General features: G+C 38.0%; 1 protein-coding gene across 8 annotated transcripts in view; it reads right to left on the reverse strand.

Annotated features, from left to right (window-relative positions):
- WDPCP (WD repeat containing planar cell polarity effector) overlaps positions 1–17,356 on the reverse strand; it is a 139,170-nt gene that overhangs the window by 45,162 nt on the left and 76,652 nt on the right. For all 8 annotated transcript variants that reach the window (XR_011903103.1, XM_072332476.1, XM_072332479.1 and 5 more), the window contains 3 exons: positions 15,291–15,900; positions 11,318–11,506; positions 8,436–8,559 (listed from right to left, as the gene is read on the reverse strand). Coding sequence is in view for 7 of the 8 variants with exons in the window: in XM_072332476.1 (XP_072188577.1) it covers positions 8,436–8,559; positions 11,318–11,506; positions 15,291–15,900 (923 nt within the window). In the remaining variant the exon portion in view is untranslated. The remainder of the gene's footprint in view (positions 1–8,435; positions 8,560–11,317; positions 11,507–15,290; positions 15,901–17,356) is intronic.

Raw genomic sequence — 17,356 nt, forward strand, 5'->3', positions numbered from 1 at the left:
TTGTTGTTTTTTTTTCTCTAGGATATCACATACAAGAACAAAAATTGTAAGCATGACCATTTGCTCAGACCAAAGACAAATCTAACATAGCACCATATTGATAGGTAGGCACCTAGGAGAGAATGCAACAACTGGGCAAGCCTAAGGTGATGTTTCCCTTAACAGTCATCAATAATTTGTGGTTCAGTGATTCTGAGCTAGAGGTGGTTTCTACACTGATATGACTCAGTGAATTTCTCTTTCCTGTATCTTCCCTTTGAACTCATATGCAGTTCTACCATCCATAACATCCTGTGGTAAGGAGCTTCACATTTTAATTATATGCTATGTCAAGAATCAATTCATTCTGAACCTGCAACATGCTAGTTTTGCTTGATGACCCCTACCTTTTGTACTAGAAGAACAGCAACAGTCATTTTACTGTCCTCTTTCTCCCTAATTCTGATGATTTAATAGATCTATATCTCAGTTCCCTCTTCTATAGGTTGAGGAGTTCTATTCAGTCATTCCCTTCATGCCTTTAATCACCCCAGCCGTCCTTCCTACAGCTCTTTGAGTTCTGCTACATCCTCTTACATATCATGGGACGCCAAAACCATACACTAGACTCATGATTCAGCTAAAATGAAGTTTATTGAGGTTTTTCTTTACTTTTTTTTTTTTCCCCTAAGAATTCCTGGCATTCTGTGCTTGTGTTGAGTACTGAATTGACCACCAGTTATATGACTAAACTTCTCTTCACAATCTCAGACTCCAGCATTTTACACATGAAGTTGGAAGTCATGCCTTGCCAAGTGCTTCACTTCATTTACATCAAACTTTGATTTCTATTATTTTGACACTGTTACTGAGTCCTGTGAAGTAATTTTCCTGTTATTTTTACTACTCTGAATAATGTGTGATCATTAGCAAATACTGGCCCCTTGCTATTTGCTCCTTTTCCACATTACTTACGTGTACAGGTCCTGCAAATGTCTAGCATGTGTACCTGCATTTGGTGACTTCTGCTCAGTGAGACACTGATCTTTTACTCTGTTTCTTACCTTCTAATGAATTACCTACCTGGAAAAGGATTCTCTTACCCTTTGGTATCTTGGTGTCTTTAAGACATTTTGGTGAGAGACATTCCAAAAAGGTCTTCAATGGTCCAATGGTTGTGAAAAGAAATGCCCCTGCCCACTCCTATCCTGGTCAACTGGTTAGAAGGAGATTTCAAAAGAGATCTGTGTGCCTACCAGGTTTCTGTATCTTTCTGTGAACTTTTCTTCAAATATTTTTGTTAGGCTTTGTTACCTCTCTCCTTCTATTACAGTAACTATACCTGAGCACTTCTCTTTCTGTTAACCGACCAGTAATAATGAGATACAGGAGCTAGACATTTGCAGTGCAAATCGTTTCTTTTATCTTCAAATAGCTCATTTTTACATGGCTGATCAGGTAGGTTTCCTTTATAGTTAATTGACAGAGATAGGCAGACATTTGATTCTTCATGCTTATCATAGATATCTTCCTTCAATGGGATTACTCATCCTCTGGGTGCTCACATCCTTCTGCTAACCACAGCGCAGATGAGTGTGTAGAACATCCAGATGCTCCATGATTGAGTTCAGAGAGGTGAGGTGAACTCCCAGGATGCTACATTCAGTTATTGGACAATTGACTATTGCTGACTTTTGCTTTAAATTTTACTTATTGTAACCTATCCTTAAGAAGTTCTTAAGAGAAATAAAATGGAGCTCTGCATTTGAGGATAGGAGTCTAGGGTTATATGACTGTTCAATTAGCACTTCTTGGAGGACACTGAATGCAAGAGGGAGAAAACTAAGAAAAATGAGGTTCTTCTAGGGGAAAAAAGAAAACCAAACAGGCAATTTTTGCACACAAGAAAGAGATAACAGAATGCCAAGGATCGTTCTGTTCTGATCTCACAAGCAGAGCTTAAGACAGAATACTGTCAGATGGTCCACACAGAAGGAAATGAACTGTGATAGTGGGATTCAGGAAGGCTCTGAAGATGAATGGAAGAAAAACGTCATGGTAAAGAGATGAAACATGAATCAATGTGGGAAGATTGCAAAGAAGAAAAAAAAAACAAACAGCATCTTAAGATAAAATTCCTGGTCAGGGCTTCAAGAGGTATTTGAGTGTCACTCCAGAAGGAGACAATTCATTGGTGACTAAGTTGTTGAGGAAGAAGTAAATGATGAGATATAATGAAAAGCCGAGGTTTGCATACTGTGGCAGCTTAAATATGAAGCTATGTTGATATGAACTTATTCTTGGGTTTTCATCCACAAATATGGTATATTTTTGTATTGTTTTTACAATTGATGTATGCCCAAGGCCTTTTCTTTTTTTTTTTTTTTAAGTGCAGACTCGGGCATGGGGATGAGGCAGAGATTTGGAAGAGTTCTGATTCTTGGGACCACCAAGTCAATTGGTGGCTGGGGGAAGCTGCTCCATTGCAGAGTAGCTCTGGGACAGTTCTAAGTGTGCCAAAAGGGCCACTTGTCCCATCCTCCAAGCAATCTCTTCCATTTGGTTCAGCAGAATATCTTGCCCAGATCTCTGATGGAGTTTCCTTGTGTTTTTAATTCAAGGGATTTTGTTCTCAAGCAATGATGTTATGTTATTTGCATGTTTTTCCTGATATTTTGCTCAATATTTCTTACATTGTAATTGTCACTAGAGAATTGAATCCCAAAGCCAATCCTGTGGCATCTAAATATCTAACTGAAAATGAAACCTGTTGTGGAGGTGGTTTAATTAAAAAAAAAAATAATAATAATAACAATTAAAAAATCATTAGCAACACAGGACTGAAGCAAAGCTATTCTAAACTTTTCCTGAGATTTAAATATCTCTTTAACTAAAAAAATTATCTAGTTCCATTGAATAGGTGGCTTTATTTCATGTTTCACAAACGGGTCAAGAAGCATGACCAGGGGATCTATTCATGCGCAGGTCCATCACAGCCATTGAAGTGCTCATTTATCAGTGCCACGGCAATATGAAAACCTTTGGTTTTGATCGTTCCGGCAAGATGACAAAAAATGACTCTTCAAAGTTCTCTCCAGAAGGTGCTACTTTAGTCAGAATGCTGCTACTGAACTAACTCCTGTGGAGATGAATTCCGCTCATGTGGCCACCATAGAGAACCTGACTGACAACAGTGGTCATTTTATCTGAAGGCATAATTTAATGCCTAATAGGTTACCTTATGAATATAAAAGACATTCTCAGTCCTGAACCGTGTCATCATTAATGTTTATACATATTTCGTGACACACTACGTACCAATATAATTATAGATTCCACTTTTAGGGTGCTCTTTAAAAGGATCATAAAAGCCCTTTGCTGACTTTATCCCTCAGTTCCATACAGTTGGCAGCAAATGGGATGAGGAATTACTACCAACTTTATGCATTTTCTCACCTTTTGATTTGGGGGTTCTGTTTAGGATGGAACATTCATGGCGCACACCGACTTTGCAGATTGCGGGTTAGAGACGCAAGAACCTGTTACAAAGGGTTAGTTCATACTGTGTAAGTGATCTTGCTGCATAGGGGAAGAGCTCTATTTTAGTTTCCCAAACGTTGTCCTGGAAGTAAGTAATAACTACATCAAACAGTCATGTTAGGGAGTATAGCGAAGCACTTCACAACTCTTGAAGAGCAAAGTGATTCACAAAACCCAGTACTGGTTAGAAGCAGACATCCCTTGATACTAAGGATCACCTAACTTGCTCACCTCCTGTACTTCATGAATGTTCTGCCCAATATGTAGCTCAATTCTTCTTTGCATTTAAGCAGTAGTATCTCACACTGAACACTGGGAAGAGTACACAACACTTCTGAGAAGGTTTATGAAGGAACAAAACCAGTAACAGCAGAAACACATCACTTTCAATTTTAAACTCGTACAGAGCAGAATATTTCTGTGAATATACTCAAAATTATGTCAGTAGAAGAGGGATGGATAATGGAATTATCAGATGATAAGATCCAAATCATTTTGATTTTAGTGTTTTTCCATAAAAAGACAAACCAAAACAGATCCTTAAATTGTATACTCAGAAACACGTGAACAAAACAGTAGAAACATGAAGCTGCACATTCTAATTCTTATTTTCTAACTTCCCAACCACATTTCAGCCTTTACTTGCCAATCCAGCCTTTGCTTCCAGCTCATGCCATGTTATTTTTTTCCACTGTCTGTTTGGAAGAGGCAGAAAAGTTTGAATAAAACAGGGCAGGCATGTGTTTGTGCCTGCGTGTGTGTGTCAAACGAGCAAGATAATTTCATGCATTAGAAAATATGGCAAGTACAATTTATGAATGCTTGATCAGAGTGAAGCAAAGCCATGAGTCAGCGATGCCATAGTTAATGAATGAAAAACTATTCCATCTCATTCCATGTTCTGTACACGGCCAGATGAGGCTGTTATGCAGAAGCAGGAGGAGGTTGCGCAGCCACTCCCCCATTACACAAATAAACTTAGTAGGCAGTGCGCAACAAAAGGGTGGGGGCAAGAAGGTTACAGCTCCCCAAGGCTTCCTAATAAATCCACCTCTGCTCAACATTTTACATAATGACATAATGCATTATATTATTATAGGTAGTGACATCATAATAAAATACAGGACTGCTGCTCAAGTGGCAAGGAACACCTAAGATATAGGTTTATACTTATAATTCAGCTCCTGTATTTTTTAATTATAGATAAGAATTTAAAGTGAAAATTATTACTAATTCCACACATACTGTTGTAATGGATTCTTGGCATATAATTAAGAGGCCTTTAATTTTAATTTTGTATACTGAATACCTGGTTTTGGAGACATTCCATATTCTTTATTCAGGGCCTATACCAGAAAAGATCTGTATCTCTGTTTCAGAGGAAGCTGAAGATGATGCCCATCTCAGACTGCTGCGCCAGGTTCTAACCCATCTTGTACCACTGCCTGTAGTTACAGAGCGCCTTCACATGGTTCACAGGATCTACCATCACACCGCTCATTATTCTGGGGGGAAAACTGATGGTAGAAAAATACTTAGCCCATAATCTCACTGATAATGTGAAAATGGATGTTGCCAGTTATGTTCAACTTTATGTAAAACCTTTCAGCTTTCAGTAAAGATTAAAATCATTGGCTCATGATTATTACGAGGTGAGGATAGCCTTTTTGTAAAGGTGACTGTATTTCTCAATTCTACTAAGTACAGACACTCGCACCTTAAAAAGTACAATAACTGGCACCTTTCTGGCAGACTCAGCAGGCAGGTCAAAGATTGTCTCAGCATGTAGAATGAATTAATATTTCTCTCCTAAGAGAGCGGGTCCTTCTAGAAAAGGCTTAAGGCAGATTGGTGGGGCATTCAAAGGAAAGCTGGGATTTGGGGAGGGGGGGAGGAGGGGGCTGTTGAATACTTCTGTTTATCTGAGTGTTTTTCAGATTTAGATCTAGGAACATACAAGCATTTTAATATTTTAATCTTGTATTAAAAACTCCACTCTCTTCTGTCCGTCCCTTATGCTTCTGGTCTCTTCTCCAGCCCAACACACATCCTACATTGATCTTGATCACTGTTTTGATCTCTACTCCCACTCTACCCTTTTGCATTACTCTTTATGGCCCCTTATCTGTCTTTAGTCCTTTGTCCTCATTTCCTTATCTTTTGCTTATGCTCCTAAGCCCACTTTCCTCACCCTTCCAAACCCATTCTGAGTTTCTGGCTCTCAGTGTCTTTCAGCTCCTAATCTCCCACATTTGCCTTCTGTGTATATGTTACTTGCTTTTTTTCTGAAGCCCAAAGGCACTGTGGATGACCCTACAGTATTCTGGAAACACTTTTTCAGTCTCGGCCATACAATTTAGGAAGCACTGTGTTTCCTCCATTTCTTTCTGCAATAGGGAATGAAGTGATTTTGCTTTTAGGAGACGTGTTCACAAGAGGGCAACATATGTCCCCTAGGGTTGCATCAAGTCAGCACAGACAATTCACAGTGCATTTGCATTCAAGTCTTCTTGCTTTTATTTCGCTATTACTTTGTTTAGTCCTGCATACACATATGTGGTAGCACAAATTCACTGTGAAAAGATTAATTAACTACCTGTAATCAGCCTTCAAGTTAAAATACTAATGGTAATGCTAAGTGGATATGGTTAAAAAAGAGAAAGGACTGAATAACAAGGCTTGAGATAGAGAACATGTAACTGACCTTAGATGCAGCCTACCTGACATCCACATAGAGTTGCCATTACTGACACACAGGTATTGGGGAGACTACTCAATTTCCACTGTCGTGGTGATCTAGTGATCCAAAATGGCAAGAGCAGAATTTTCTCCACGCTTTTGTTCCTGTTCTGAGCCCACATTCATAAATGCAGATTGGCAGAAGTGGCTGGCCTTGCTTGGCTCCTCAGAGAAGGATATAACAGCAGAGGCTGTAGCTTCTGCATGCCTAGACAAATGAGTGAGCATCGTGCTTCCCCATGATTTTCCCAGACACTGGGAGAATTGGCTTAGCTGACCTTCTCTCTCCCATGATCACCCAGCTGGTTTACCATTTCTCCAACAGATCAGCAGCACTCTCTGTTTAGCCTACATTCAAAACATTCTGGTCACTTAAGAAAACATCTAAAAGGAAATAAATACCAATTAAGGCACAGCCACTTTAATAAAGATCATCTCTGGACATCATTTCCTTGCTTTATATCAGATAAATCTGCCATTTTTGAACATTTCATTTTGTACTTAGATTATGTCTTTTCAGATAAGCTTTAAGCATTACCATCTGTTCTGCAGCAATCACATGATCCTATCACTTTGGTTCAGTTGAATGCAAATCCCTTTGACAATAGAGAAACAGCAAAAAAAGATTCATTTGTTTCAAAAAACTGCCATAACAGTAGATTATTCAAAGGCTGCTTTATAGTGGAGCTAAAAGACATGGGGAGACTCTCCTACACATCTCTGGTCTGCGTCCCATTCTGCTCAGGCAGCACTCTGGCACTGCAGCTTCTTGTCTGCTATAGAGATTGAGACAGTATTTCAGCTGTGTTGAGCAGCCCCAAGGGCTGAAAGCTCAGCCAGGGCCCCGTGCCTCTGCATGCCTGCTAGCATTTCGAAGCAAATCCTGAGTCAGAGGGAATACACCTTTCTCCAGCAGATGTAAGTGCACTATAGTTACTACATCTCTCAGTAGTCTCTGAGGCATTCTTTCCAAGTCTGTCCTCTGCAGGCAACTGGCCCACAGCCATTACAGTTGGCCATAGCAGCAACAAATCTTCCCTGCTGGTTTCTAGGACAAAGGCAAAAGCAGAGTTTGTACCTGCTATTGTGGCCACGTCTATGAAGAAAACTCCAGTAAAGGCTGGTACACATTATGCAGATATTTGGAACAGTCTTCTACTTAGAATGATTTCCCATGGGTATGGACCCGTTTAGCAGAAAGATGATCCTATTCAGACTCAGTAAAGATTTATAAGACAGGATAAATTATTTCCTTTAAGTTTTGGGAGAAGCACATATTGCACCATCAAAATAACTTGCAGTTCCTGGATTTGCATACCTAGATGATGCATATAATCGGTCTAGAACACAGAAAAATGAAGCATTGCAAGTCTTCTCACCATGTCCATCCAGACCCCAACCTCAACAAGCCTCTACAAACACACGGGTTTTTATTCAGAACATAATTTCTCCATATTTTCACTTGCTAAATAATTCTCAGAGGGAATGTTTCGTTTGTATTTGTGGCTGAACAGATGAAAAGATTGAACTGCTGTATACTGATACTTAAAGTAGATCAGAATTTATGCTATTGATGTACCAAGGATACAAGGAAAAGTATAACAATATATCAGGGTAATACGAATTCCAGCTGAATTTGATATTATGACTTTTCTAACATTAAATAATTTACAGGTGAAAGAAGCATTTCATTTACTTGTATTTTGATGGCACCGACTTTTAGATCTGAAACTCAAAATGACTGGAATACAAATTTATATTTGAGACCTCTGAGGGCAACAATGACAAAATGCAAAGACAAAACATCTTGGATCTCACATTGCTCATTTGCATCTATTTAAACTTGAAGTTTTCTCCAAGTCTGTAAGTTGTTCCAACAGTTAACCTGCAAGCAGTTTGTGAATATCAACCTCTCAGAAGCACGCTATCTTCTTTCCATCAAGCGAAAAGGGAAAGTTTGATTCACTTTAAGTGCACTGATGACAGAAGAGCTCTGGATGGCATTTTATCTGCAATGCTGTACTTGAAAGGAATGAAGTGGAAGTTAAACAAACAGTAACAACGAACGCATTTTTTTCAGGGGTGGTCCTCTTGGAAAACGTTAACCACATTAAAGTAGGCAGTTATTGAAATATGCAATTAATTTTAAGTTGATAGAAATTGAAACTGTCATTCACCTGAGCAGGTGGTGGAAGAACCTTCTTGCATATCTGCTGATGGGGTCCCTGTACTCCAGCACGGTCGTATCCAAAAGGGGTCTTGTTGGAGCATAAAAGGTTCCAAGGCTTGCCTCAAGCTGTGCTGTGGAGTTGAAGCACAGCAGCAATGAAACAAGTGAAACTGTTTCAATTACAGCAGGTTGCTCATGTTTGCAGTCAGTCAAATTCCTCAAACACTGATGAAACACAATGTTGTTGTAGGACAGATGAAATTAAAATGGGGCAGCTTGTACAAACACAAATGTGCATATTAACTTTCATTCTGAGGCAGAGCTGACAATGACTTTGAGCAACAAAAGCTGTCAGAAAGATGAAAAAGTTTATAACACATCAAGTTCTCACCAGAACCATACAATTAAAAGTGACTCATAAGAAAAATACAGATTGAACAAGTTTGTCCAGTAAAGATCAACTCTAAATTGTCTCAGATATTCTATGTCCTCTTAGGCAGACAACAATGAAGTTCAGTTTTTCAGGGATTATTGTTATATCTTAGGTCAGCAGGTGACAGAACCTTTCTTTTGATGGCCTTGAGGTCTAAGGAACCTCCTTCAACCAACACTTCTTCAAAAACTTTAAATAAAAGGGCCTAAAAACCCTGAGGGTTTAGCTCTCCTGCAGCGTGCAGAAGAGTCAACCTCCCTTGTCATCAATAAAATAAAGCCCTTTTGTTACAGAAGTTGCATCTGCTTTACTTTCTGACTTTTCTGACTCCACAGGTATAGCTCTGAGCCATTTTACTACATGTTTCTAATACAAAATCATAAATAATACAGGAAAACACATAGCTTATGTTCGCGTCCCCTGAACATGTCCTACGCTTAGTTGAGATGAAATGTAGCAATTATATTTATGCTACATGACTTCTGCTTGATAGTCAACACATAGCATAAGCTTTTATACAGAGAACTGTCTTAGTTTCAGCTGGGATTGAATTATTTTCTCCAGAGTGTCTGGTAGGATGCTGTGTTTTTGGTTCTAGAAGAAAAACAATTGACTGAAATTCAAAAGCAACTGATGAAGGTCTCACTCCTAAGTCACAGGGAGAGTTTGCTTTGCCAGCATAGGGCAAAAGCTCCTTTCAAGACAGATACACAAACTGCTACAGCTCATCAGAATTCTGTGTGAGCTTTAAAAGCAAAATACAACCAACCTATTGTCTCACTACATAGACGAAATCTCACTGATTTGTAGTTATTAACATCTGTTCTAGCTAGCCATTTCTGTACTCAGTGATAAAGGTTCTTTATTTCCAAGCATAGTTACGTTCTATTTCATTAGGTTTGACTGCACTAAACGTGCTAATAGTACTGTGTTAGGAACACAGGCAAACTGTTAGTAAATTAGGTTTTGTGTTATCATATATCTAGACAGTAAAATAAGCTGAACTTTAAAGGCATTTTCTTTCAAAGCAGCAGTCAATTTAGATTAAAATTGAATACAGCGGTACCTTTGCAAAAACAAGCTATACTCTCTTGCCATGGCTGTTTTCTTGACAGCATGTTTTGTACTTCAGAACTATTCCAACCTACATGGAATATGAGTAACTACCAGCACAGTTACAGATTCATTAGATAGCCCAGCTTGATGTTGAAGGCAGAATAAAGATCTCAAGGATAACTGCCACATCACTATCAATAAAAGGCCTCACTGGGTTTTCGCTAATAAAAAAGAAAACAAATTACTATGCCAAATTTGTTAGATACACACAGAATAACTCCTGGACAGAATAAAATTCCATCTGCTGTAAACAGTGTTAGGGAGCTGCATGGGGGGGAAACACACAGACATCTATTTATAATGTGCATATTTTTACGAGAGTTTCAAACCCAGCCTTTTTCCTGGGTCTTTTTAAAAGCATGTTTCATTTAGAATTGATATGCTGTATTTGCAATGCAGGGAATTTTTAATCAGATCCCCCAAATGTGACAGCTGATGGTTTAGCAGCAATGTAGGACACTTTGGAGTTTTGCTATCATCAAACACACCAGAACCCTAAGTATTCTTTCTGGGCACAAAAGATGCCTGGTCTCCAGCTGTCTGCCTGCCAGACTGGAGGATAACACCTTCACTAAATCAAGGCACTTCAAATCTTGAAGTCTCTTGAGTTTCGAGATACACAGCAAATCAAGAGGGAGGCACCACACCAGGCTTCAGCAGAGACAAGGCTGAGCCTAAAATTCATCAATTCTTGTGAGAGACCCCAGTTGTACTGCAGGGGGGCAGGAGATTACTGCGAGGACAAAAGCTGTAATCCTAAAGGAGGCAGCAGAGGACAGTGTATTCAAAGCCTGCGGATCTTGTAGCGAAAGAGTGACCCTTCACAAGCACCTTAACAATTCCACTCAAATCCTGTTAAAGGAGAATTTCCCTCCTTAAGTCAGTGCTGTCTCAGTATGAGTATATAACAAGCATTTGAAGCCTATATTAACTAGCATTGGTCTGTGACAAGATAAATTTATGTAACACAATAAAGGTACAGTGTATATAAGGCAGTGCTATACACGTTAAGCCATGCCTATACCACGTAAAAATAATGTGCATTTTATTATCACTATTTGTAGAAACATTAACTAAAATGCAATCAACACATTAATCCAGACTTCACTGAAATATATGTATATATATATATTTTATTAGGGAGTACTATGTTCAAGTGGGTGACTATCTGGATTCTCTCTATTGCCTTTTTTATACAGTCAATAAATACAACTAATAAATACAAAAATAAATGTAAAAATAAATATATAATATATAATATGCATGATATAGTAAATATAAGTAATATAATCCCTATCAGACTCCAGAAAAGCACATTAGAAGTGCAATCAGTCCCTTACCTTCTCTGTCTGGTGTAAGCTTTTGTTTCAGAAGGTGGTTGACGATGGCACTCAAGCAGATGTAACACTGGTGGCCCATCGTGTTCCAGTTCATGGTGTTCAGGACGTTAATTGCCTCATGTATTTCATCATAGCGAATGTATTGGTGGATGATTTCCACAAAGCCCAGCTGTCCTCTTGTTATTACACCTTTTTTAGGAAATATTAAAGCCGAAGATAGTGTTACGTGAATGTATAACAGGGAATTTTTTTCAGTATAGTTAAAAAGAATTACTGTTGATTAAAATAAAAGTTAATGGGTTTCACTGTTAAATTTGTATGTGATAGAACTCCATGTTATCTTATTATATTTAGATTTAGGGTGCTCTGGACAGAGGACTTACTAAACACATGGACAGTAGAGTGAACGTGGCCAATATCCACCAGTGAAAACATCACGTAATGAAGTTGGGTTTAAAATGCTAGATTTTAAATGCTCATTCCTAGATTGTCAGTCTGTTACAAATGAAGCCATGCATTTGCTTACCATAAGGGAAGAAAATGAATGGCACATTCCCATTCAGAGGCATGATTTTACACTTAGTCCCTGACCAGTAAGAATTAAAACAGATTCTGAGACTTTGACTGTAGGCCTCAGCTTCTGAGCAGGAAAGGTGACTAGAAAGACACAGAAAGTCATGTTCTTCATTGTCTCTGACTAACTACATGATTGCATGCTGTAGGCCTTGCAAGGCATTTTAGAAGTTCTTCCATCCTTTGAGTCACTGTCCAGGTCAGACAGTCTACTGAGAATGTGCAAATACAGACCTGATATTATGTACCAGGTCATATATATATATATATTTATTATATATATATATATATATATATATATATATATATATATATATATAATACGTATATATGTATATATTTGCAATATATTTAAATTTAATTCTATACATATTTATAAAAATACGTTTGTCAATTGTATTTCAGTAAATATTTGCATATGTGAAAGACTATGAACATTGTACTGTGCAATAGCTATGTTTAATCTGTGTACAACTCGGATAATATCTAATTGTTACAATAGAAGTTATTCTCCTTTAGTATTTCTAAAGCATTATACAAGTTGGGAAATCTTCACATAAATCACTAAGTGAAGATGAAAATACTTATTTGCATGCTAATTAAATATAATATCATGTTTTAAACACCCGTCTAGACCAGCAGCACTGAACCACTGGCACTAGTACCAGGTCTGGCATCATCCACTGTCTGGGTTGACATCAATGACAAGAAGCTGTAATGTGTTTAAAAAGTAATTTGGCAATAGACAACAAAAATATTTGACATCGTTATCGTTTGAGGGTAAATTTAAAATGAACATTTTCCTGAAATAAATCTACCTAGACATCACAACACGGGATTCATAGCTCTTGTCCAAGAGCATAATACGGCAGCTGGAAGCTAAAAATCTAATTTCCAGCGGACTTTTATGAGAAACAATTTCAAGTAATGTTGATATAATTTATAAATGTTAAAAACAAAGGACTGTGGAGCTCCATGTATTCAAGAGAAGAGACGTTACCTAGTGCGCCAGACAGCGATTCAGTAAAACTATGCAGTCCAGAATCAATTGCGTGGCTCACATCCAACTGTAATCTGTGGGAGATCTTTCTTTGCTTGAAGAAATTTATAGAATGCTATGCATGATGCAATAGCTGCAGATACAAAAATGTTTCTTTTTCCTTTTTTTGGAATGGCAATAACAGAGGTGTTTCCAGTGCCAATGGGAATAGCTCATTCGTAACAAATTAGTGGATTACTTCTACTACTACAGAATAAAAACTTTACTAACTCTGCAGTACTGCCTTGAATGTGTTCTGTGCATTAGTTTGTAAATCTATGAACGCTCATATATATTAAAACAAACAAACAAACAAATCAGCAACAGCAATTCTACCCACTGTGTGGAAATTCCACCTTAGGTGTGGAAAACTGAGTGGTAAAGCTGAAAACCCGAATGCAACAGAGAACAGCATGTTTTTACACGATGGACTGCAGAGGAGAAGGTAGGGAGGGACAGAGAAAGAGATTTTACAGTAATTATAAAGAATGAATTTTAAACATGATAACTTTCAGCCATAGAGGTCAACAACTTCCCCTTTATTTGGATGCTTGACTTCTCTTGGGTTGTGAGCTTCCGGGCAACCTACTAGGGAAAAAGAGATGACGGCCAACTCACTGCCTAATTGATTTAGGAACGGTGCCCAGGGAGACAGTCCAATTAAGTTTACAAGCTGGCAATTATCAGGAAAGGCCTCTAAATCCCTGCACTGAGAGCCTGCTGCCTCCGTAAGAACATAAATGTGCTAAAGATAGCAAGGGGAAAGCTGTGCTTTCTGGAAAGCTGTTGTGAGTGAACCCCACAAGGGAGGACTATAGAAAAGCAAGGTAGGTGTGGGTAGAGTGCCTTCTGCTTGACAGGTAAGAGGTAATTTAGAGGATGTTTTTTTTAATGGCCAACATGCACAAAAGCATCAAATAGCTGTTTTAATTAGTGTTCTGGGGGGCTCTGCAACCATTAAACCTGTCACTGAACACAATACAGCTGAATTATCTTGAAATAAATGGCGATTTGTAAACATTTTTAACAGCAATTTTGGATAAAAGTATTAATCTGGATCAGTTCTTTTAAAGGTATATAGTCGTAAATCAGTCCAATGTTTTTCTTGGTGACATTAATTTTGCAGTGGCGTATGTTGTAAAGGTTTGGTAAAGCCAGACTTTCCAATGTTTAGACAGGATTTTTCCCACAGAAGAGCACATGCATATCACAAATGACATTCAAACTTCACAGTCACCTCGTTTTTTTTAAAGTAGGTGTCTTCCTAATCACAATAGATTTATAGGAAATAGTTACCACAAAAGAAGGAAAAAAAAAGAAAAAAAAAAAAAAAAAGAAAAAAAACACTAAAAAAAGCCCAAACAGATTGCTGCAAAGATCGACAAAGGTAATCCTTATTTCTTGGACAGACAATGGGCAAAGTACTGAAATTTTCCAGAATAAAGTACACTCAAAATGGCTGCCTGTCATGGGGAAACACTGGATTGGTAGTCAGAAAATTTAAGCATGATTGGTTTTTTAGCTCTCACACTGGGTCTGCACCACTGAAACTTGATTGGCTTGAGTGGAATGAATGCAGTTCTCCCTGATGATGAACCACAGGGGTTTTATTCTTAGTTCAGCCACTGACTCCTCATGTAACTCTTAAAAAGCCTTTCAGCTTTCCCTTACTCTTGTTATTCTGTTTGTAAATTGAAGTTAGTTACGGTTTTACTCTCTTAAATCCTCTTCACACCTAAAATGAGAAGTGCTAATAAATTCTAAACTGACCGTTATTACTTTTTTTCTTTTATTCACAACTGCTGGTAAATTATTTGGGATGCTAAACTTCTTTGAAGGGTATGAAAACCTTCCTTCTTGTGTGAGGTTTTTAAGGGGAAAAATGGTGTGACTTCATCTACTGAGGCCAGGAATAAAGAGAGTACTGAAAAAAACATACATTGTAATGGCAAAGAGAGTTGTATCGTACACAAAACTAACCTGTTTAGAAAAGAGGATAGCATTACTATCCTATTATGACATGTAGCTTATTTTGGTATGTTACAGGTATTTATACAGAGTGAATACAATAGCTACAATTGTACTCTACAGATGAAAATACTTTTCTATATCAGAAACTGTTTGGTAGGGAAAATAATAGGATCCTGACTCACATATCAGATACCACAATAAAAGATATTAAAGAATAGTGAAACATAATGGACTCCTTGATTTGCATCTTCTAGAGATCACCAGAATTGTGAGTTTTTAAGGTTTTGGCTCCATTTATCTAAAATGCTGTTTTCAAACTACACAACACTTCTGAGGTACAGATGTTTCCTTGAGAGCCTAAAGGCTAGATAGGTGTGCTCAGTAACTTACCAAGTTTAAAGCGAAGTACTCCTAAGGGTCCTTTGTCAAACCTAATGAACAAAAGATCATGAACATCTGTGCCATCAGTGCTGGGAGATGCAGCTTGAGCAGCAGCCCACTGAATCTGGATGAGGCTGCTAGACACGTAAAAGTGTTTGCTGAATTGCAGAGTTGCCTCAGGTGCATAGTTGTCTGCCAAGAGCTGAATTTTAACTGGGGACAGTGCTGTGTCAAAAATCTGCAGCTCCCCTTGAGAGCTGCCAACCAGGAATATGGCCTCAGAAGGGTGGTAGGTTATTAATGCAGGTGATAGTTTTGCTTGGGCTAACAGAGTCACTTGGTTGTAGGCATCATATAGAATTATTGATGAATCTTCACAGCCCAGGACTAGTTTGTCTTCTGTAATATTTCTGCAGCAGCTAATGGCCCTTGATTGTAGAGGTATTCTGGTGACTGCTGCACACCGAATTTTGCTTCTAGCACAATTGTAGATGCAGCTGTCAGCCATGGGCTCTTTATCTGCAGAGATGGAGTGTTCAACTGTGTGAACCTGGTAAGGCTCTTTAGTGCTGAAGCAAGCATCAAGTGGATCCCATTCTGTACGGACATAACTCAGAACCTGTAAAAAAAAACCAACAAAATGCTTAGGTAGTTATTTGTAAAAAAATATCCTGAACTTTGACAATTTAAAATTAGACAGCTGAAAATACATCTTTTTTTATTACTCCATAAGCTAAAACAAGTTATTAAATCTATTGTTTGGGCTTTTAAAAGGTTAATTTATTGCTATAGAGTCTGAGCCATATTCTTTTACTCAGAAAATATAATAGGTTAGCAGCATTGAAGATAAAAGAGGGGATAGTCCTAACAGTCCTACTAGAAGAAAAATGAGATGCTGACATATCAAAGAAAGGATGATTATTCAGAAAAAGTGAAAAGAAAAATCCCAAAATATCTTGAAAAATTCATAATAGACTACTCTAAGCACCACTTTTTGATCATTTGCTCTTGGTCATGGTAGCAGAAAATATTATACTGTAGTGTTGGAAACAATGGCATGTTTAAACAATGTACACTACACACTGCCAAACAAGTAGGTGGTAGATGCTTTTTGGTGCCATATAATTAGTTACAGAAGAGAAGATGTGCTCTTTAGAGGTACCTGCAGGTTGAATAAAGTAGAACACAAAGGCAGAGTGTGATCCAAAGACAGCAGCTGGCAAGGAGCAAGAATTTGAAGTGTAAAAACATGAGAAATACCATAAAGTGATGGAGGTAACAGTGGAGTCCAATGCAGATTCATTACATATCTGAGAGAGAGGTACTGTAGATGACTGTAGGAGGGAAAGTGTGGGAGAAGTACTAGTTGTAGTTAAGTTACAAATGGTTTATAAAAAGCTATTTGTCTGAAAGAGATAGAAGATAAACACTGCTAGAAATAGAAAGTATTAAATTGAGTCAAACCTCACCCTCAGGTATATCCATGGCATTACTCACAGGATAAAGTTGCTGACCTGACACTAAAATTGCTTCTTTTGAGTCTAGGTGGTATGCAAGTGCCATTTATGAAAAGGGATAGTAAAAACAGAGATGGAGAAAACCTGGTAACTTCAGAGTGAAAACAGAAACATGCACAGTATACTTGAACAGTTTAAAGCTGATTTCTACAGACCACTAGACTAACTGAATGTGCAATTTAGCTTTTCAACTTGTAAAGTGAGAGACTAAGAAAGTATGTTTTTCTTTGGCATACCACCCATTACTGCAGAAGCAACAAATGAATTTGGGATCTGATCAGACTGATTAGGATGTTTACTTATTTTGTGAGCAGAAGGGCTTCTCATTTAAAAGCAAGAAAAATCATTGTAATTCTGTGTCTGCAAACCAGAAGTCCTAGCTAGTATGAGTTGTTAGGGACATACTAAGAACTACTTAAGAAACAACATCAGATATGAAAGCATCTACAAGAGAAGCCAATGCATCCAACTTGTGGAAACCAGGTAATCTGAATTCAATGAAGAACAGTGATTGAAGAAAATATACACCAAAGAGGAAATAAGAGGTGAAATAAGCTA

Source organism: Excalfactoria chinensis, chromosome 3 (genome assembly GCF_039878825.1).
Source record: "Excalfactoria chinensis isolate bCotChi1 chromosome 3, bCotChi1.hap2, whole genome shotgun sequence".
In the NCBI taxonomy this organism is placed as follows: Eukaryota; Metazoa; Chordata; class Aves; order Galliformes; family Phasianidae; genus Excalfactoria; species Excalfactoria chinensis.